General features: G+C 39.7%; 1 protein-coding gene across 1 annotated transcript in view; it reads left to right on the forward strand.

Moving 5' to 3' along the window:
• Positions 1-1,849: 1,849 nt before the first annotated feature.
• Positions 1,850-23,831, forward strand: part of LOC113240541 (serine/threonine-protein kinase 10) — a 47,609-nt gene continuing 25,627 nt past the window's right edge. Inside the window, exons 1-12 of the mRNA XM_026477877.1 lie at positions 1,850-1,966; positions 4,262-4,387; positions 5,450-5,623; positions 6,155-6,353; positions 7,898-8,028; positions 9,774-9,953; positions 11,121-11,264; positions 16,807-16,888; positions 18,832-19,034; positions 20,111-20,275; positions 21,790-22,269; positions 23,046-23,237. Of these exons, the coding sequence (XP_026333662.1) occupies positions 1,940-1,966; positions 4,262-4,387; positions 5,450-5,623; positions 6,155-6,353; positions 7,898-8,028; positions 9,774-9,953; positions 11,121-11,264; positions 16,807-16,888; positions 18,832-19,034; positions 20,111-20,275; positions 21,790-22,269; positions 23,046-23,237 (2,103 nt within the window). The 5' untranslated portion in view covers positions 1,850-1,939. The remainder of the gene's footprint in view (positions 1,967-4,261; positions 4,388-5,449; positions 5,624-6,154; positions 6,354-7,897; positions 8,029-9,773; positions 9,954-11,120; positions 11,265-16,806; positions 16,889-18,831; positions 19,035-20,110; positions 20,276-21,789; positions 22,270-23,045; positions 23,238-23,831) is intronic.

The following is a 23,831-nucleotide window of genomic DNA, read 5'->3' on the forward strand; positions in this document are numbered from 1 at the left end:
ATCTCTGTACTGTATTCGCACTTACCATCAGGCGCGGTGCAGTCATTTTGCCGAGTCACAATAAAAAAAAAAATAGTGGACGACAGTAATGCTGACATTACTGCTTGGCGGCAGAAATAGGCAAGGTGGCAGTACTTCCCTGGACGAACTCTTTCACAAGGACCTCTATTACTACTAAAACGAGTACACTACCGTTAGTGTATTTAGAACAAAAATATACGAGTCTTTGTGCTTCGGCATCGGCTTGTTTGAGCGGTCACTCTCTAAATTCGTTGCGATAATAACATAAGTAAACCGTGCCTTAACATTACGTAAGTGTTTGTCGGTGACACGCAAAAAAATGTCAACAGCTATGTCAAAACTAGTTATGATGTATTACCGGCTGTTTAACGACTGTTAGGGAATCACCACATTTATCAATAGTCCGAAATGACGTTTTCCAGAAATTACGTTTGCTCGAATTTTCATAACTTTTAAACCGTTTTGTTTTTGTTGATCCGGGGGAATCTGGTTACAGATTCGGCCCCACGGGGCAGAGCCGGGGTTATGTGTGACTGGGCTGAACCTTAATAGGGAGCAGTCCGACCGCACTAAAGAAAGACCGGAGTAGGTGGGGGTACGGGTACGCTATTGCACTCGTCCGCGCCCCCCACCAGCGGCTGGCCGCGCCCTGCGCAACCCCTCTCCGAGAAGGGAGACAAGTCGGTCCCCCGACTCCGAATATGAGGCTCGAACAGCAGAGTGGGGGCCAGGACAGCATCCACTCAACTGGGAAGTTCAGTGGCCGCGCGTAGAGATCTCTATGCGCGGTGCAGCCCCGTCAGAGTCGGGAGGACAGGACGAGCGGCAACGACACACCGACACGTCTCTCCCCATCTCCCGCGACCCTGCTCCCAGCGCGCATACGCGCAGTCCCGCTGACCAAACAAGCTGAGGCCAGCATACCACCATCGGCCGGCCCCGTGAGTTCCTCTTAGCTTCACCGTGGTATGAAATCGACCACGGCTACTAGAGCCCATAGTATCAGTAGAGCACCTGTGAAAGAGCTCGTCCAGGGAAGTACTGCCACCTTACCTATTTCTGCCGCCAAGCAGTGATGTCAGCATTACTGCGTTCCGGTTTAGAATGATAAAGGCGCGTGTACACGCTGAGGAATTCGACGTGTCTGCTACAGAAAAGAAGAGAATGGTCTTGTACACGACAAGAACTTTGTCGGATCTAGTAGCCACGAAAACATGTCTGTTGCAGACGACTAAATGATGAGTATGTACACGATACGATTGCTTTCGGACAGTGTGTAGGGTAAAATACATATGTCAGTGCATTACGAGTCTTCCAGGTAGTTGTCGTTTTACTACCGACTATAGGAAGAAATATATTGACTACTACACAACAACGCAACACCCGTCCACGCGCATAAACTTTCATTTACTGATTAAGCATCTCACCCCGCCCCATACAATAGCGGCAGAGCGCGTCGTGTCGGGGGTTGACAAGATTTTTTTCTTGTCCGGCGCCGAGGCAGTGTACACAGTTCGAGTGTAGAAACGACACGAATTCTTACATAAACCCGGCGACTTTCCTTAGCGTGGAGACAAGCCCTAAGGATGCTGGTGTAGCTACAGGCACGTGAGACTTGGCAACTTAATGGCTCAGGATGAGTGGCGCAGAGGCAGTGCCCATAACATCTTTTTCGATTTAAAGCCTTGAATGGTACTACAACTGTTATAGATAGGCGTGTCGCTTACCACTGAGCCGGAAAGACAAAATATCAATAAAATTTTAATCACACAAATTTTGTTTACTAATTGGTAATGTTTACTAATAGTATATTTTCTCTATTGCCCACAGAGATGCGTGAGAGTACAGCGACGTGACAGGATGACAAAGGACGGTTGAGGCGCGCGAGCGCCGCCACCACAAACCTAACACACACATCATGTCGTTCTTCAACAACCTGAGAAAGGTATTGTTTTTTTCAGCATACACACTCATAGGCCTAGTGAAACCCTGTGGCGCGGGTGCCATGGACACGCACATAGACAACGACAAATTACACCCAAACTCACGAGAGAAATAAATGTAGGCCATATAAATATTTCCCCCGGCCCGGGAATCAAACTTGGAACCTCTGCATGGCAGACAAGCATGGTAACCGTTCGACCACAGAGGCAGTTTTTGTTTTTTTTTAATCTACCTATAATGACGTCATCGAATTCAGTAAAATTTCGTAGTCGATTGTATGCAATTCCCGGCCTTGGTGTGAAAATAACAACTTTTTAAGAGCGAGTTTTAAAGATTCTACAAATTAATAGGAAATGAAACTATTTTTCCGGATTTAAATCGCGTATATTTGTTTTTTCAAACAAACCGACGTTTCGGGAAAGAAACAAATATACGCGATTTAAATCCGGAAAAATAGTTTCATTTCCTATGTGTAACAATCGCGAAAACCTAAGAACTCGATATCTACGAATTAAATTAGTCGACAACTTTTTATGCTTAAATATTATTATATTGTATGCGAGACCCGAAACTTGTGTCAGGATAGAGTAAGGTGGCGTTCCGTGGTTTCTGCCTACCCCTCCTGTGGGACGTATGTATATATACGTAAGTATAAGACTTACAAAGCTATAGTTCAGAATTGCGTTGTTTTCAGTAATATTACCATACCATCTCAGGCAGCCGTGACTATGGGACCTGTAAATGCTCGAAACGTTGGTTTTGTTTAAAAAAAAAATATACGCGATTTAAATCCGAAAAATTAGCTTCATTTCCAAAGTATACAAAATGACTAAAACTGCCACGCCCTGGTTAAACTAACCACTTCAACTGTTCCGGTCTGATTAAAACACGCCTGTATAAGGGCTCTAGTTCGGTATTTAATATATATACATAGTTACTACATACGTTACGATCGTGTATAGAAGTGCCGCTTTACATATTTCTGACGCCAAGCAATAATAATGTGAGTACTGCTGCGTTCAGATTTTGAAGAAAAAGATTCATCCTATGGCAGGGCAAAGAGTATTAAATTTATCAATGCATATTTTAAGCTATTACAATTGTAATAAGGTATAAATCTTAATGCTCTGAGGCGCAGAGAAAAATGCGTTGCGATACTCTGAGGTCGGTTCCAAGAGCAGTGCAATTGATACCTTATTTTCATTCAAGTAAAATGTATATTGATAAATTTAAGGTCCTCTGCCTTCCCGCCCGCCGGTTTGTCCCTAAGAGTGCTAGTGAAATTATAGGCACATGGAACAATTTAGTAGCAGTAGAGGTCTTTGTGAAAGAGTTCCTCCAGGGAAGACTGCCACCTTACCTATTTCTGCCGCCAAGCAGTAATGTAAGCATTACTATGTTCCGGTTTAGAAATTACAGGCACATGGGACTTGTCGACTTATGTCTCAGGGTGACCGGCGCAGTGGCTGTGCCCATAAAATGTTTGCGATTTAAAGCTCTGAATGGTACTACAACTGTTATAGATAGGCGTGTTGCTTGCCATTACCACAATGTGCGTAAGCCTTTAGAATATTTATGTACTTTGAGTTATTTCTTGTTATCGATAGTGAATTTATCGAGTTCTTAGGTTTTCGCGATTGTTACACATAGGAAATGAAACTATTTTTCCGGATTTAAATTTTACAATAGAAATTAGAATAAACTTTATTCTAATTTCTATTAATAATTAATAATAAATTAAACTTAATAAAAATTCATTCAATAAAATAATTTGTAACACTTAATGTAGCGTAAATTGGAATGTTTTCTTTGTAAAATTAAAAATAAGGTATTTAATTAATAACTATTGTAACTATAGTGAAAAAATAGGGTGGTTTGCATTAATATTATACATAACTGGTTGAAGACTGTACCACCTCAGTCAACCGTGACCATGGGACCTGTAAAGGGCCCGAAACGTCGGTTTGTTTGAAAAAACAAATATACGCGATATAAATCCGGAAAAATAGTTTCATTTCCGATAGTGAATTTTTGGTCACGATTGGCCGCACCTAAAATCTGGCCGCCCTAGGCCCGGACCTACTGGGCTTTAGGGCAAATCCACCACTGCTTGTAGGGCTAGCATGATAAGGCGCAACTTGAGCGAGAGCGACATAAAAATCAATAGAAATCAAGCGCTCTATGTCGCTGTCGCTTAAGTCACGCCTCTTACTACGGCACACATAGTGTTGGGCATTTTGTCTTTAAGAATAATTCCGCGTAATACTATATCCAATACTGTTATATTTGCCTGCAGGTGCTGCACCTTGGCAGCGGTCACGATGCGAAAAAGAAAAAAGTCTTCAACAACATCCGCGACAACTGCGACCCCAAAGAGAATTGGGACATGATAGGGGAGCTCGGAGATGGCGCGTTTGGAAAGGTAAGTGTGAAGTCCGGTCGTATACGGAGTATAGTTACCACACATGCGGCGGTTCTGCTAAATACCAATTGCCTGCCAAGAGGCTTATAGTGGACTCGGAATTAGTAGAGGTGAAGCTGCAACGCTTTGAACATCGCTGTAAAGTTTCCTACTCGGTTTCTACAGGATATATCACGAAGAGTGTGCGGTCATCCAGGGAGCAGGCAAAGGCTGAAGTTAACCCCTATGTCGTGGATATTATTCCAAAGATTCGCACGAAGCGTTACGCTCCCACTTCAAAAAAGTAAATAAAATAATAATAATCTCAGTACAGAGTACTAAAAAAACCGACCTCAAAAGTGCGTGGAATTACGTCTATTTGCTAAGTTTTATTGAAACATCCTTAAATTCGCCACTATACAGGACTTGACTGGAGATATTAAAAATCGGTTCTCACTACTCAAAGTATATTGAGAGAGAAAAACGCCTTGAATTGGAGAATAGCAAAATCAACCATTAAAATAATTGCTCCTTAAGTAAAATTTAGGCGCTATTTACAAAAATGAATCTTCATGCGTGAACCTTTATAGGTAGATGATTTTCTTGAAAATGAAATGGGACCACTATGGAAGTACCCCGTTTCCAACAAAAAAGAATCATGAAAACCGGTTCACAAATACCGGAGTTATCGCGTAACATGCATACAAAAAAAATACATACAGCTGAATTGAGAACCTCCTCCTTTTTTGAAGTCGGTTAAAAACGTCATTTTATAAGCTACTGCTCGTTCACTGTGCTGACTTCCCTGAGAAAAACGACCTAGAAACTCTTGGGATTGCTCTTTTCAAATCACTTAAATGCTATGGAATACAGTTGAAATCATACTTGTATGGAATCTAGAGTCATGTTGTCTTTCCATACATCTTTATCTAACACATAGTCTTCAGTTTTGTAATATGACTTTTCTATGAAAATACTTTTAATGTAAGTTTTAAACTTAGGAATCTTAATATATGCTCCGGAATTTTATTGTAAAAACGTATACTGTTCCCCATAAAAGACTCTTCTAATCTCCCTTTCCAGGTGTACAAAGCTCAGCACAAAGTTACCGGGCAGCTGGCGGCCGCAAAAATGTGCGTCCTGGACAACGAAGACGACCTGGCGGACTTCACGGTCGAGATAGACATTCTATCGGAGTGCAGGCACCCCAACGTCGTCGAGTTGCACGAAGCCTATTTCATTGATAATAAATTATGGGTAAATACTTCTAGAATTAACTGCCTCAGTGGTCGAACTATTTCCATGCTGGACTGCCGTGTAGAGGCAGTAGAGCCCGTTGTCAAAGAGTTCGTCCAGGGAAGTACTGCCACCTTAACCATATCTGCCGCCAATCATTAATGTCAACATTACTGTGTTCTGGTTTTAAAGGGTAATTAATGGTGCTGGTGAAATTACTGGCTCATGGGACTTGTCAACTTAAGTCTCAAGGTGGCGGGCGCAGTGCCCCTCAGATCTTTGCGATTTACCTGTCCAGAAGCCCCGTGTCGCGGGTGCCATGGACACACACATAAACAACCACAAATTACACCCAAACTCACGAGAGAAATAAATATAGACGATACAAACATTTCTCCCGGCCACGGAATCAAACTCGGGACCTCTGCGTGACAGGCCAGCATAGTAAACTTCAGCCACGGAATCAGAATTACATCCAAATCCATATTCCCCGATTTAAGATGACGTAACAGGTCTATCTGGAAGTCTTTATCATTGAAACATTTATTACAGATGCTGCTGGAATATTGCGATGGTGGCGCTTTGGACTCAGTAATGGCGGAGTTAGAGAAAGGCCTAAATGAGCAACAGATCGCCTACGTCTGTAGAGAGATGTGCCGAGGACTGCAGTTCCTACACTCGCAACGTGTCATACATCGGGACTTGAAAGCTGGCAACGTTCTTGCTACTATGACGGGTGGTGTTAAACTTGGTAAGGGTTATGGTTCATTTAATGGCGGCCGCTTGGCTTACGCCAGTGTCAATTATATAGACGAAATAAGGGCCATCCATCCCCAGGCAAATGGGCCTTATTTCACTTTTTACCAATATATAGACCAATTCTCGTTTGCACTGAAATAACAAAAATTAGAAAGCTGAAATAGTACAGCGCCAACAATTGATCTGTGTGTACGTCTATATATATTCCAAAAATATTCTGTATTTATTAACCGACTTCAAAAAAGGAGGAGGTTCTCAATTCGACTGGTTTTTTTTTGTATGTATGTTACGCGATAACTCCTGTATTTGTACACAGATTTTCATGATTTTTTTTTATCTATGTACCTCCACAATGGTCTCATTTAATTTTGAACAAAATCATCCACCTCTAAAAGTAGCTGTTCACGCATGAATTCATTTTTATAAATAGCACCAAAATTTTATTATAAGGAGCAATTATTGTAATGGATGATTTTGCTATTCTCTAATTCAAGGCGTTTTTCTCTCTCAATATACTTTGAGTAGTGAGAACCGATTTTTATTATCTCCAGTGTCAAGTTCCGTATAGTGGCGAACTAAGGGATGAATCGGGGTTTGCGCACTTTTCGGTAACCTATTTCAAAAAAACTTGACAAATAAACGTAATTCCACATACTTTTGAGGTCAGTTTTTTTAGTACTCTATACTGAGATTAATGTAATAAAGATAATATCTTTAATAATGAGGGGCTGTGCCATTCGGCGGTGTGGGAAAAACAACAAAACATCTAATTACAAAACAAACGGAATCACTTATCATCGGTTATCTCTGGTACTCATAGTACAGGGATAATTGGTGTCGTCGGCACGTTATTATAATATTATACATGCCGTTACAGGGTTCGATCTGTTGACTTTCTCAACTGTGGAACAGCCTTGTAGCCACGGAAGAAAAAAAAAAAGGAAATGCCTTAAGCCTCGATTCTTACCAGAACCGATGTCGCCAAAACTCACTTCACTCACTTCTTAAGTTAAAACTATATAATTTGAGCTTTATTATTAATACCTATTCTTGCAACTTACGACGTTTTGATATTATATTGAAATTTCAATCAATGTGCTGCCATGTAGCGGTTAATTGCAGAACGACGACGATTTGGAGTTCTTTATTTAGTTCTCCAAAAAAGAAGCGACCATATTGCAGGGTATAAGTTTTACTTTCGTTTATTTCTTGTAACAAAAAATGATTTCGATGAACAGAAAATTGAGTAAAATAAGACTTGCCGATGTCAAATACCACTACGGGTAACATTTTTGCACTCTAAAACAGCGCAACAAGGCATTTTTCTAGGACTTTAGAGAATTTGCACGAAAGAATTGACAACCATAGCGTACTAAGTCAAAATGGCGGACTGAAACCAAGTAGGTCTAACGAGGCTCCCTGTCCGCACGCATGAGACGCTAACTAACCACTTCTACTGTATTTATTGTTTTGTGCTTGTACCACTGCTCTATATTACGGTAATGATAATCTAAAGTGATATTTTCTTCCCAACAGCGGACTTCGGCGTCTCTGCAAAGAACAAGTCAACACTGCAGAAGCACGACACCTTCATCGGCACGCCTTACTGGATGGCACCCGAAGTAGTGCTCTGTGAGACTTTCAGGGACCACCCTTATGATTTCAAGGTTAGAGCTCATTTTACCAGTATTTTATTCTATATTTTTAGGGAAACTATTATTTTTTGAAGACGGAGTAAAATGACAGTTCATTGAGCAAAAGTTGCTCACTTGCAAGCAACTAGCTAGTGATTGCAGTCGATAAATATTATATCGACTATCGACTGAACATTGGTTACCTTTCTATAGGCGAAATTGTTTCATTTGAATCTCCTCGACCCGTTATCGTGCAATTACTGACGGGGGTTTTGAATTCACTGAACTTACTCACACAGAGTGATCATCTAATACATCATCATAGATAATCTAAGATATATAGGATTTTATAATACTTTATCTGAGTAGAAGCTTTGCCGAATAAAACTGAGAAATGCTAGTCAAGTGTTATGCGCATTTCAGTGAATCCAGAACTTTAAAACGCTTCCCTGTAAACTTAGCAATTTCCACATATGATACTTTACGTAGGAGGGGTCGCATTAGTAAGGTTACCTACCAGCAGTTCGAAATGTCATTTTCCAGAAATAACGTTTGGTCGAAATTTCATAAACTCGAAAGTAATTTTGAGAGGAAAATGTTTATTCTTTTAAACCTAACTTAACCCAACCTAACCGAACCTAATCGTGTCTTTGCGATAAACATTCAACATATCCTGATCCATATCATTTTACTATATCTTAAAAGAAGACAGACTATAACAGCTAGGTGTTTAAATGGTTACAAAAATAAATATTAATCACCAATTACAAGTTTCCGCGGATAATTTAACAGTTAAAATTGACATTAGAATGGTGTACAAATTTTGAATATTAACTGGAATCTTGTTATAAAAGCGTATGTAACGTACGTGAGCGTAGCATTTCTTCTTGAGCGAATTTGTGTCTGTTTTCGTATTGATGATGTTTATTAGTAAAGAAAAATGCTATTGTAATTAAGTTTATTGTCAAAGTCAAATAATCATTTAGTCCATTAGGTAAAATTTTCACACTTGAAAAAGTTATTTTTAAACTACAGCTCGTTCGCTACGCTGACCTCCCTGAGAAGAACGATCAAGAAACTCAAGGGATTGCTCTTTTCAAATAAACTTAGTTCCTATGGAATACACTTTGAATCATAATTGTGTGGAATGCACTCTTGTTGTCTTTTCATACTTCTTTATCTAACACATATTATTCTTCAATTTTATAATATGACTTCAATTTAAATTACTTTTTATGTAAGTTTTAAACTTAGGAAATGATTATCTTAATATATTCTCTGGAACCTTATTGTAAAAACATTATTCTCCGGAACCTTATTGTAGAAACGTATGCAGTTCCACATAAAAGAATTGTTTACCTTAGTTAATTGAATTGTATGTCAGGATGTTTAGATAACCATGATATTCTACTATTTTTTGTGAAATTACTCCACTAATAAAAATACTTTGTTTCTTTTAAATACTTTACAGTAGCAAATTGACGCCTGAATCTACTAATTATTACTCCACTAGTTTGTTATAATTATTAATACAAATATCAAACACCAAAAATAAATTCCTCCGATCAGGCTGGATTCGAACCAACGTCTTTTAGCAAACCGTGGCAGACGCTATACCAACTAAGCCACGGAACGAACCAGCGGATCTTACGAATTTTTCTATGCGCTTGTTAAGAAAATAAAATAAAGATCTGCAACAAGCACCGAAGAGTGGTTAAAATAAAAAATTACATTACATTGTTTTTATGTCCAAATACTGACCCCTGACATGTTTCCAGGTGGACATCTGGTCATTAGGAATAACCCTAATAGAGTTTGCGCAAATGGAGCCCCCTAACCACGAGATGACTCCTATGAGGGTGCTATTAAAGATCCAGAAGAGCGACCCGCCCACACTGGAGCAGCCGGCGAGGTGGAGCAAAACATTCAATGATTTCATCGCAAAGGCACTTGTTAAGGTAATAATAGTACATTATTGCAGAGGCCGGGAAGTAAGGGTCAGTTGGATGAGTATTAGTTACAAGTGTATTAATTGTATTAATAAGAGTCTAGCAATCCCCGTTCCCGCCGAAGCATATATAGTATTTTTCTCAAACATTGTGAGGAAATAATAAAAGACTGAAGGGAGGAAGATGTCTAATAGGAAAAGTTAAAAAATATAAATAATTGTCAAAAGTAATATTTGACGTGTTAGTCCAATTTAATAAAAGAAAATGTTATTGTTTAAGAATACCAAAACACTTTAGTTTAAATGTTACCACCATTTTATTTTTTTTAAGTAAGCAGTACATGTACAACACTGGGCAGTTGGCTGTAGGAGTTTTTCTTTTACCTGTTGACATAGTAGAGAAGAACAGTAGTGGATTCTCATGCTTACTTTACAGGCCTTGGCCGGGAAGAAGTCGCACCGCTCATAAATGACAAAACCGTGTGTGTTCGTTTTTTTAATACATTTCCGAACATGTTTGAGAAAATACATTTTTTTAATATCGTTCGTTTAATATCGGTCATCGAGTATATAAACAGAAACAGAGACGAAATGTCATGTAATTTGTTTAAAAATTATATATTTCTAATTATATGCCTATAAACTGCCTCCGTGGCCGAACGGTTACCATGCCGGACTGCCACGCAGAGGTCCCAGGTTCGATTCCCGGGCCGGGAGAAATGTTTGTATGGCTTACATTTATTTCTCTCGTGAGTTTGGGTGTAATTTGTGGTTGTCTATGTGTGTGTGTCCATGGCATCCGCGACACAGGGTTTCCCTAGTGCGGGGCTATGTTGAGTGTGTGCGTTATTTATTTATTATTTATTTATTTATATATGTCTATCTGACTTATTGAACGCGACTGAACTTGATCATATCTAAATTACAAATGAGAGCGAGAGACATTAAATAACAATTTTCGCTTCGGTGCGAACTAAATAAACAATTTACGGCGTCTCCCACACCGTACTGGTCCTGTCAATTGGTCGCTGGCGCTGCTCAGCCAATCAGAGTTCCTGAATTATTTAGTATCCTCTCAATACTAGCACTGACCGCCCAGGCGCGTACGGCCGTCCGTAACACGTATGCACGTCTTTATTCTTTTCTCTTTAAATAAGGTATTTAACCTCTTTTACAGGATCCAGAAAAAAGGCCAACATCCTCCGAGCTGCTGAAACACGACTTCGTGTGCGGCAATCTTGACTCCAAACCACTCCGAGATCTACTACTCGAGTATCGAGCTGAGGTCGTTGAGGAGGAATTGTTGGATGATGATTCTGAGGTGCGTATTCTGTTTACAACATCTCACGCTCACGATTGATCAATTACTAACACTCGCGATTGGTCAATATCTATCTCTTTGTTATTGGCCAAAGCTAAGGCTCGGGTTTGGTTGATGTCTATAGCTCTTTGTTATTGGTCAAAACTAAGGGTCGTGATTGGTTGATATGCAAAGTTCATTATGTTTCTCGAGGAAAGCTTTTGATAGACCCCGATTTCAATATTATAACAAAGCGTTTCGTGCTATGCTCTGGCTACAGTGGCGGTATAATGCGCCTGGCATGTGTGTCCTGAATAAAGTAGATAATTATTTCGCCTAAATATGTTTAAGACTTTTTTTTAAGTAAGTGCGCATTTGACCTCCATCTCACCTGATGGCAAGTGACGACGAGGTCGACGATGGACCATGCACACCTAAATAATGCCTATTCACTCTCGCCCAGAAAAGGCCCAAGTTATGGCTCTCAGGGAACATGCAGTGAATTCGATTTTATTGTTTTTTTCTTAGGGAGTGAGCGAATCGACCAATATTATTGGATCCGACACCTCGACTGCATGAATTTGATAACACTTCACGCATTAACATTAGTCGATTTCGACTGCATGCAGTTAATGCGCATTAACTGCAAACAGGCAGTCGATCTGTCAGCAGCCTTATATTTACTACAATGTTTTTAAATGTAAATAGCGAAATTGTTTGTTATCGATGAAATAAATTAACGACTAAACGATAAGCAAACGGATTAGCGGTATCGGGAGATTAAATAGTCATAGCATAGCAAGAAGCTGGTGACATTCATTTTTACTTTATTATTATTAACTGGCTGAGCAGTCAGTTAACTATAGATGTTCGTGTAGTACTTTCAAGTATTAAATAATGATTGCGTACTTATAACATTTATTTGTATTGTAATTTTTAAAATACACATACGGGCAATAAAATTAGATCGCAAACAGAATTGAGTCGACTACAAAGACTTGCATTTACTACTGTATTTAATAGCGTCAAATTGTAGTTCTCCTGAAACTCAGAGTGTATTACATTCATCTGCTGTACACATTAATAAGTTAAAGGCGTACCAGAATCTAATAGCATTTCGACAAATTTAAATTTGTCATTGGCATTGGTAGAAAAAAATTATTAGATACTCAAATTAATCTACCCTCATACAAGTTCTGTATGAAAAGTGTGTTTCTTCCTTATTTCGTCTCTATTTCTGGTTATACAGGGTGTAAATTTCAGACGGTGCAGCAAGGCCAGCTACCTTAATCGTTGTAGTTACAGGAAAACGGTTCTAGAAGACTATCCATGAATTTTGAAAATATTTTGATTGGCATTCACAGATTTTCAAAAAATGGTACAGTCAGCAAGATAAAAGGCAATTTATACAAAACTTTTTTTATGCCATTCGATCCGGTCTCTGGTAAGGATCAATAGTCTCTATGGGACCAACTGAGGTAAGAGTACTCGAAATGTCGAAAGAAACAAAAAAAACCGTGGTAGCCCAATGGTTTGACCCACCATCTCTCAGGCAGAGGCCGTGGGTTCCAATCCGGAGTAGCACCTCTGAGTTTTCAGAATTATTTTGAAATGTTCTGTGAGCTTTTCGGTGGAAGAAAACATCGTGTTGAAACTTGCACTTCGAAGGTTCACAATCCTCGGAAATAGTGTGAAGTCCCCAACCCGCATTAGGCCACAGTGGCGGACTTTGGCCTGAAAACTCGCCTAAAAGGAGACCCATACCCAGAAGTGGGACATATAAATGGGTTGATGATGATGAAATAAAAACATAATTCAAATTTGCTGCATTTTTTTTGTGGGAGATAGATGCACGCTTCGCCATAATGGACGATGTGGTAGACTAAGCTACTTGCCTCGGTGGCCGAACTGTTACCATTCTGGTCTGCCATGCAGAGGTCTCGGGTTTGATTCCTGGGCGAGGAGAGATATTTGTATGGCACACATTTATTTCTCTCGCGAGTTTGGGTGTGATTTGTGATTGCCTATGGCGATGAACACTACAAATTTATTTTTTGATCATTTTTGTAGACAGCCGTATTTATTTACTAATATTATGCTCCCCGACTTTTATAAAAAAAAAGAAATAAAGAAACAGAAAAATAAAATTCGAAAACAAAAAACAAAATAAAACGAATTTTGTGAAAAATCAAAATAAAGAAACAAAAAAATAAAAAATAAACAGACCAGGGAGTCGATTCAAAACCTTCCTATAACTCAGTTGTCGACCGATTCCATTTGATATCATACGATTTCTTTTCATTTCTATTCACAACACCCGAATCGAAAGTCAAACTGTCGAATTCGAAACCTAACCGAAATGGCGTCACACCCGTACGATTACTCGAACTTCAAAAGTTCTAAAGGTTCGTTTTAAAGGCTACAAACGTTATTCAGAACACAGTTATCAAATGAAAGTTACCAAACGTCAAATCCTTTTGTGGGGTCTGGATGTTGCCTGACTGGTCAGCAATCAATCAATAACTAATAATTACTGTATTATTTCTATACTATTTGTAATGGCTATCAATAAAGTTATTATTATTATTATTATTATTGATGTGTATGTCCATGGCACCCGCGACACAAGGTTTCCATAGTGCGAGGTTATTAGTGTGCGTCATTTGGTATTTATTTCTCTAGTAAATGCCTAGTCACTCTAGCCTGGAATAGCCCCAAATGGTACCTTTCGGAAAACACAGATTATTTTATAAGCTATCCCGATTTTATTGCCCGTGAGTTTATTAACAAAATTGTTAACTAACACATGCTTTATTCGCACGCTTACTAACCCATGGAACGTTACCTTTACTCGACTTTTGTTATTATTTTAATAATTCATTGAAATTAATTATTAAATAATTAGAATAAGTCGAGGAAGGGTAAATTGAAGCCGAACAAGGAATATTATCAAAGAGTTGGTTAGTATATAAATGGTATTTAATATTTAAACTGTTCTAACGGTGCTTGATGACGTCAGACTATCGATGGTCGATTTTATGAATCAAATAACGGTGGTAGAGCTAGTGTTGGATTATAATTCGATAAGTTTTGAATGATATACAATTTTTCAAAATAACCCCCGATAGAAAACAATGCACCCCAAAAGTCAATAAATTTACATGTCTAAACTAACACTCGTCGAGACCAAAAGGGAAGGCAAGGGCTGCCACCATAGGGCGCATTCCTATTATGTTGTAACTTTTTATTTATCGTTGGACGACTGTCGCGTCTAGCCTGTTCCTATATCACGACTATCTGTCGTGACTGTGTAGTGGACGTTAATTTTATCGTTGAACAACTGTCGCGTCTAGCTGTTCCCTTTAGATCGTGACGACAATTTATCACAGAATCGTTTGAAGCTGCGATTATCTGTCGTGGCGTTTTATTTATCGTCTGACGACTGTCGTTCTAGCTCTTTCCATTGTCTCGACAGTCTGTCGTCGTAACGTCAAAAAAGTCGTGAATGACTGTTAATCGTGCTTTACTGTATGTGAACAAATTCATTTAAACATACAACCCACAACACTTTAAACAGCACAAATATCTTTCGACACGAAATAACGGGGAACGCGCCCTTACAAGCAGTATTGTGAGCATTAGTGCCTTCCGGTTTTGAAGGGTAAGGTGCTGGTGAATGCTTTTGAAATCAGTCCATCCGTTTCGAAGCTTCGATGTCACAGACAGACACAAATATATAGATAAAAGCTTTAAACTTATAACTTTAATTTTAGATTTTAATTTCTTAAATATGAAATTAAGAAAATAAAGACAGAAACGAAAATTCGAAAAAAAAAAAAACAGAAAAACGAATTTTGTGAACAAAAAATAAAGAAACAAAAACCAAATAAAAACAGAATAGGTACAAACATTCAGTTGGCGTAGTGTTAATTGGAGCTATCGATTTGTGGTTGTCTATGTGTGTCCATAGCACCCTCGATACAGGCTTTCCCTACTGCCATAGCGTGTGTTTGAGTTGTTGTTATTTATATTAGTTTTATTTCGTTGGTTATTATTTTTATTTATTCGTCTGTTTTCCCAAGAATGTTTATAATTTAATGAAATACATGTCCGAACTATACGTTAATGTTGTGTTTACGATGGTCTACGTTGCATGCGAATCGGATCAGCCGCCAGAGCCTCGGTCTGCGTCGAAGGTACTGTGTTGATTAATAATACTATAAAGGGTTATTTTTAAAATACTTTACCTCTCACGACTATTCCCAATGGTGGTACGTCACATGGCTATTTGCTAATTTGATATATTCGGCAAACAATCACCATGTGTAGATAGCATGTGTGACAAAGAATACAATAGAAACCATTCATTGCAATGCCACATTATAAGAAACACAAAAAGTAATATATATAAAAACAATAAAATAAATAACACAAAAACAGCATAGCTAACATTTAAACAAAACTACAAGTTTTCTGTGTAACTTATTATACTGACACGTGAGCGGCTGTGGCGTATGCAAAAGGATCTCGTTCAGCTAAAGCCACAGCCTAGAATGGGCTGTGACGCTGGTTTTCAATAGACCCCAGAGACTGACGCACGTATGCGTCTCGAAATGAAATACTATGTAAATATACTTATGCCTTATATGTAGGTATATCGTGTTATTACAATGCATACTCTTATATCGAATAAATACCTACATAATCTTTGCGATACATACATACACTTTCATGTTATAAGTGTGTGTAGTGTAAAATCAAATAGTTATTAATTTCCATTATTATTAATACAAATTTAAAATATATTCCACTTCCATGTTGATTTGGAACCAAAATAAAAACATAGAAGATGTCAGTTGCTTATCATTCCCACGCAAGCTGTAAAAGTCGACTGAGGGATTAGGTTTAATAGTGCCCTATAAGTAGGCGAGAGGCTGGCAACCTGTCACTATGGTGCACTAAGTTACACGAGATTGTATACAATCTTAACCCAAACATATGCCAATAGTGGCTTTAGTACCCCTATATGGGAACCCAAAGGTGTAAGTATTATGTATGTAAAATATATTCCACTAAAAATATTATTCAAAAACTTTAGCTATCTAATTCGTGGAAAGAATTCTACTTGACTTCAACATTTAACAATTATTACTCTTGTGCAGTTGCTATTTTCAAAAATGATAATTATCTGTTATTAAATTAAATAATGACATGTAGTTTAATAAATGTAAGATGTATATACATAATTTCATTATTTCAAAGTATTTGCCTATTCGACAAATATAGCAAACACCAAACTCGCGTTACCGCGCGCTGGTCGGTTTCTTCATGCACATCAAAGGAGCCAAATAGGCAAATACGCAAGTAAACAGTCCACTCTATGGCCATTCATTATTTTAATTTCTTATTGGCTCCATGTGTACACGATCATATTTATCAGAGTCAGTAATAGTACAGAAGCTAATTGTATTCGCTATTCACAGGAATAGCGAATACAATTAGCCATGTGTCGTCATAAAATAAAGACATACAAATATTTCAATTTGTATATTTGTTTGTTCAGGAGCACCGCAGCTCACAGCTGCCGATGGAGCTGGAAGATGACTCCACCTCCGTGCGATCCGCCGATACGCCCGACCTCAAAAGTAAGTATTGCGTCGAGTATATAACCAGAAATAGAGACGGAATGTCATTGAAAACTATTCTGTCAAATCATTACTGTGACAATTGCGCTCCGATTGGCCAGCCCGAATTTGAAACAATTGACGGGTGTCGTCTATTGTTTCACTTCAAATCGACTGGTTTGATGAAATGTGATTCCGTTTGTTTTGTAATTAGATGTTTTGCTGTTTTCCCCACACCACCGAATGAAACAGCCCCCTATAGTTAGAGATATTATCTTTATTACAATAAATACGGAATATTTTTAGAATATGCGGAGACGTACACACAGGTCAGTTGTTGGTGCTGTACTATTTTCTAATTTGTGATTGCAGCGCAAACGGGACTTGATATTTAAAAGTGATATCAGGCCCATTTGCCTGATGAGTTGCCAGGGATGGATGGCCCTTATTTTGTCTCTATTTCTTGTTATATACTCGACAGAGTATTGTCACATAATACCTAACTATACATACAGTAGGGCAGGCGAAGTCCATTGCCTTCCACACCTTTCACCTCATCGGCTAAGGGCGCGTTCCCATTATGTCGTAATGTTTTATTTATCGTTGGACGACTGTCGCGTCTAGCCTGTTCCCATATCACAACTATCTGTCGTCTGACTATGTCGTGGACGTTCCTACCTACTGACCCGAGAATAGGGTTTTCCCAAGAGACTACACCAAGACTACACCAAGACGGCAAGACCAGGGTACAGCGGGCGTCCGGGCCAAGCCGTCCGCCTGTGATACGCCTTTGGCCGTCTCTGGCGGACCCGGAGTTGGGTATGATGGATTCGCTGGGGTTTGTGGTTAGGTGCAGAGACGGACATGTTTGTCTGTCCCGGTTGCATGTGTCCGGGGCGTCTGCATCGTGAGCAGCTAGCGCGTCATAGTAGCGGTCTAGGTGAAGGCCTGAAGCGAGGAGACGCGCGGGACACGTGAGTTGCCCTTTAAGTTGGAAGCTATGTCCGGACATTGTCGCAGGCCACTGCGACTGGCATCTCCGGCAGTAGCCCGGAGAGTTAGTACAGGATAAGCTAGATATCCTCCGGTCCTTCCAGCCGCTTAGGTTATTGGGAACTGGAGAGACGTCGTTTTTCGGCGTCGGGAAGTGAGCGTGTCTTATAGCTCCGCCACCAATGAGGAGATTTGGTAGTGGACTGAGAGTCGACGGCTAAGTGGTGGCAACCGCTAGTTGTGCAATGCGCAATGGGAAGTGAGCGTGACAGGCAGCTCCGGTACCTATCTGGAAAATAGGGAGGGGTACTGTACGTGCACCGGGACGGATCACCCGTGGCACTAGCCTCTCGAAAAACCGGATGAAGTCAAGTGACAGAGGTCTGTGACAACCCTGTACACTGGCTGATCTGGGGTCAAAACCTGAACTTGTAAGGTTCCTGTGCGCGCACAGGCCATAGTGCCCTTCTCGTAAGGGTAGGTAGGGAGGGTCACGATAATCAAAACTAACGTAGAAAGATTGGAGCTTGTGTCGTGGACGTTTGTTTTATCGTTGAACGATTGTCGTGTCTAGCTGTTCCCATTAGATCGTGACGACAATTTATCGGTTAACGGCAGCCGACTTGTTGTTTGCACGATAGAATCGTTTGAAGCTTCGATTATATGTCGTCACATTTTTATTGTGTCGTTCTAGCGTTTCCCGTTATCACGACAGAATTGACGTGTTTTACTATATGTGAACAACTTCACTTATATATACAAGCTTTTACATACTTTAACTTCACGACTATCTTTCGTCACGATATAATGGGAACGCACCCTTAGGGTTTTCTTGACCTGGTTTTTATGACGTCCACTGATATGATGATAACACCCAGTGTAGCCTTGAAGTAAGAACGTGTCCGCAGAAGTATAGTGAACTCAGTCAATTTTGGTTTGAACTTGTTGTGTAATTTTTTTTTTATAATCAGTGTCGGAGGCGGAACCCACCCCCGGCACTACCCCGGTGGCGGCCAACACCGCTTCGCCCCCGTCGCCAGCCGCCGGTGCGCCAGCTCCGTCGAAGCTGCCGGCACCCGTGCCGCCCGCCGCCGCCGCCACTGCTGCTGCCGCTGCCACTGCCGCCAAGCGCCCGCTCGACGACGACCACCCCGCGGCTGACAGGAAGCATCCCGTACGTATACAGTAACTCTAACGATGACTATAGTGCATTCGCGTTAAGAAAATAGTGACTCATCAGTGCAACTGCCGGGTAAGGGTGTATTCACAGTGGAGTGAAATTTCAAGAAATTTTAAAAATAAATGTAATATCTTCGTCAGCTTCGCAAAGTGCCATAATTTTGTCCAATGTCGGGTAGTCGTTATTTAAATATATTGAATGAACTTTTCTTCTTATTGCACATTTGTCTAGGTCATCTAATTTATCGACCGTGGATAATCGAGCTCTTTTTTTCAGCATGATTTTAATGTGTTTGTATCCTTTTGTTCTTTAATAATTTTGTAAACGGTATTTTCGGACACACCGCATGCACTTGCTGTTTTTATAACTGTGCACTCCACAGTCGCGTTTAAATCGCAACGTTTAAAGAACTTGTAAACATTATAAATTATGCGTCTTTCTCCGCTGTGGATTATTGATCCACTTTTATTTTTTCGAATAGGTGAGGTATTCATTTTCAAATTGCTCGAGTAACACTCTGGATACACAACCGTTTTGTTCGAAGGTCTGACTTCAACTGGTCACTGTGAACTCGACTTAATAATTTCAAGCATTCTAATTGGCTAGGGGGCGTGGCCAGGTCGGCGGTCAACGATGAGTCACTATTTTCTTAACGCGAATGCACTATAATAAAAAAAATTTATTCCAATTAAGCCGAGTTATTCCAATTGAGAGAGTAAAAATAATATCACTGCATATAAAGCAATCATTGAAATGTATTTCACAATTTAAGGCAGACGTATGGCATTTTGCTTTGGGATAATGCCGCCGATATTAATAGAATCTTTGTCCTGCAGAAACGTGGGGCAATTTACAATCTGGGCCCCAGAGTGTCTTTGAGAAATAAGTTTAAAGAGATTAACATTGTTATACTAGCGTTTCTTGCTCATTCGTTTTAGATTATGAGCAGTAGAGTTTAAATATGACGATTTCAAGTGTAATTTGTTATGTTGAAATAAAGGCGATTTGAATTTCAATAGGATTGTTAAAAGGATTTTAAAAATGTTATAGCATGTAACTTTATCCTTTAGGCGCCAAAGAAGGAGAAAGGACCGGCGCCCCCTCCGCCGTCGGCTGCGTCGCCCCCCTCGTCCCCTTCCCGGCCCTTGCCCCTGCGCAAGCACCCCGCGCCCCCGCCGCCCGCGCTGCCGCCCTCGCCCGCCGCTCACTCCGCTGGGAAACAGATTGTCGACCAAGTGAGTTTTTGCCCCTCTCTACCACCAGTTTGTAGTGACCGTTGTCGTATTCAAAGGCTGTAACGTTAATCAGATTGATTCTCTTTCTAAGATCATTTAAGACATAAGGCCCCCATATACGAGAAAATTGACTGCCTCCGTGGCCGAACGGTTACCATGCCGAACTGCCACGCAGAGGTCCCAGGTTCGATTCCTGGGCCGGGAGAAATATTTATATGGCCTACATTTATTTCTCTCGTGAGTTTGGGTGTAATTTGTGGTTGTCTATGTGTGTGTCCATAGCACCCACGACACAGGGTTTCCCTAGTGCGGGGCTATGTTGAGTATGTGCGTTATTATTAGAAAAAAAAAAAATTCATCTTCACGATCTATCGTTTCAGACTGGTGGAAACGTAAACCTGCCACACGCGCACATTATTAATTTTTTATTTTAATTAGCCAAACATAATAAGAACAGCACTTAATCTAAGTAAAAACTGTACCTGTGGTGTGTAACTGTGGTTTGGAAGAGCGGTGGCTACTGATACGAGTATTTTTATACTTAAAAGAAGTTCACTAGGAATGATACATTACGCAGTGTTGGGTCCTGGAAAAATTTCCATTTTGAAAAAATTATATTTTCCAGAAAAATACTTTTGCGGATATTTTTTTTCCATTATTTTTCCTTTATTTTTCCACATTTGACGTTGCAACCTGTCAAAAGTTGAAATTACTGAACGAAAACAATGAAACCAACAACAAGTGATGGTGGTTGTGGTTGTTGGAGGTTTTTTCGCTGTTGTGAAATTATTTTGAATCTCGGTTTTCTATAAGTGGCTTTTAGATATACAAATTTGTTTTAAAATTCACGCGAAGTAAAATTTCAAAAGATATTTCTAAACGTAGAACGTAATATGAGTCTCCCCAATTATATTTTTCTAACTTTAAAAATTTTGAGAGAATTTTCCGGAAAAATTTCCACTATTTCAAATTACTCAACAGTACATAGATGTAACCTAGATTAACTTGAGTCAATAAAATTTTCTCAAATTTTTTTAAAGTGAAATAATACATAATTTAGCCAATCCATGTGTGTACTCTTGGAGTAAAAGAAGTGTTAATGTTTTTATTAGTCCATAGTAATAGAAAGAATAAGCTTTATTTATACAACCCCGGCATTCGGTTCCGCACGATTGCACACGGCGGGCAACGGTATTTTCAACTCTCTGAACGCGGGCTTAGGTTCCTTTGTCCTCCTAGTGAGTGCCTGGTCTCATTACTCAGATTTAGTATTTTCGATTTTGTGATGTATCTGTTACTTACTACGCAACAGCTATCTATTAAATAATCTGTGACCAGGGGAGTAGCCACGGATCGATATGATTATAATGACAATTGATCGTAACGAGAATTCGTCTGCGGCTGGGCCTTACTGACATTTTATTAAGACGGTTTCACAATCATTCTTCAGTTGAAAATTATAGTTAAATAGCAATTTTACGCTCTTTTTAATTAAATATTCCAATTAATCACAGGTATGCAGAGAAGCAGAAAAAGTGGTCGAAGAAAAACGCGATTCAGCGAAAGAACAAGACAAACCAAAGCCACAAAAACACACACCGAATAAGGACACCGAAATCACAAACTCCACAGACAAATTAGAAAAACTCTCGAGATCCAGCTCGGAAAACACGGTAGAAATCACATTGTCTAACAGTCAAAACTCAATGGATCACAAAAGTGAAACCACAACGGAAATCACTAGAGTACCCGTTGACAAGGCCACGGAAATTACAAGAGTATCAGCCGAAAAGGCCACGGAAATCAGAGTATCATCGGAAAAGGGCATGGAAATCATAAAAGCGCCTTCCGTCGAAACAATAGTGAGTAGATCAAGTACAGAAGAGGATAGAACGTGTATTGAAGTCACTAACTTGGATGTCAAGAGGTTTTCGAGAACGAGTTCATTGGACAGCGATGAGAAGAAGAATGCTGTGGAAATCAGACCTATTTCTGTAAGTAATATTTTTTATTGACAATAGCCCATTTTTGCAATGTGCCCTTTGTAAAATTTGTGCGTGTAGACCATTGACCTCTGCAATGACGTTCCAATTTTATGTTTTAGTTTTTTTTAGATTTCGTTACATGTCCCTACGTTTATATTTTTTTCGTGGTTTTTGTATTAGACCCGACGTCCATTTGTTGGTAGGTCAATGTTGTAGACCCATGTTTTGTCATCATATGCATATTTTTTTTTTATAATTTTTAAGTAACACTTATTGAGAGCGACAAAAAGAGTGAAATAGAGTTTTGAAAGGCCCGCCCAGGGTTGTCATTCTTTATGACGTACTTCAGGAATAAAAATCGATTGTTTTTTAGCCATTGACCTACCAATAAAAGGACGTCGGGCCCGCGCTAACAAGTGTCCGAACCTATAGGGCATTAAATCGCAAACAGAGCATCATACGCGTGTTAATCTTCATTTGGTCGTCAGACAGCGTGCTAAAGTACTTCCACTTTACCTACTTCTGCCGCCAAGCAGTAATGTGAGCATTACTGCGTTTCGGTTTCGAAGCGTAAGGGTGCTAGTGAAATTACGGGCACATGAGACTTGTTAACTTATGACTCAGAATGCAATTTAAAGCTCTGAGTGACACTGAAACTGCTTTGGACAGGCATGTGGCTTAACACCAGGTGCACGACTTGTTCATCCCGTAATTTGGTGTCATAAAAGAAACTACTTTCTTTCTTCTCTCTTTCCATATTTTTACATTTTTGTCTTTTTCGCCAGCCCCAATCCAAAGAAGACCGCTACTACAAGCCCCCTGCGCCTTCACCCCCTCCGGCGCCGTCTCCAACGTTGGTCTCCGTACAACCAGTAGTGGTTGTAGTTGAACCCGTTGAGCCCAACTCTCTGGCCTCCAACGCGCATCACGTCACTGTCACCACTACACATCCACCAGTTTTGGGTACTGCTGCGCAGGTAAGGTTGTTTTTTTATTTTTTGTTATATGAATTATGATAAATCTGATCGTAATTAGTTTGAAAGCATAAATGATGAATCAGATTAAAACGGATTTTAAATGTCACACGATGAGTTCGCAGAGAGTGACCGCGCTTGTTCACTCTCCAAGTAACTCGCACAAAAAGCCCATCTTGTCAACTGCGCGCTCGTTTTATAAAGCATTGACCATGCACTTTACGCCTTAATTTCGTATGGTAAACATCATGCCATTGGAGCATGTCAGAAACGACACTAGCGCCAGCCTTTCTGCGACTTAACAGTTTGAGCTTTCAAACTGACGTCATTTAAACAGTCATAAGTCAAGAAAGAATTTTTTCGATATTTTTCCAATATTTTACTTTTTTTTTTCCACATTTGACGTTGACACCTGTCAAAAGTTGAAGTTACTGAACGAAAACGATGGAGCCAACAAGAGGTTGGTAGTAGTGTGGTTGTTGGAGGTTTTTCGCTGTTGTGTAATCGTTTTAAATCTTGTTATTATTTTAAGTGAGTAAGTTAGGTATACAAGTTTTTTTTTCACGGTTTCTTTTCGGTTCACAGTTATATTATTCA

This window comes from Hyposmocoma kahamanoa, unplaced genomic scaffold (assembly GCF_003589595.1).
Source record: "Hyposmocoma kahamanoa isolate Upper Pololo Valley unplaced genomic scaffold, ASM358959v1 148, whole genome shotgun sequence".
Classification (NCBI taxonomy): Eukaryota; Metazoa; Arthropoda; class Insecta; order Lepidoptera; family Cosmopterigidae; genus Hyposmocoma; species Hyposmocoma kahamanoa.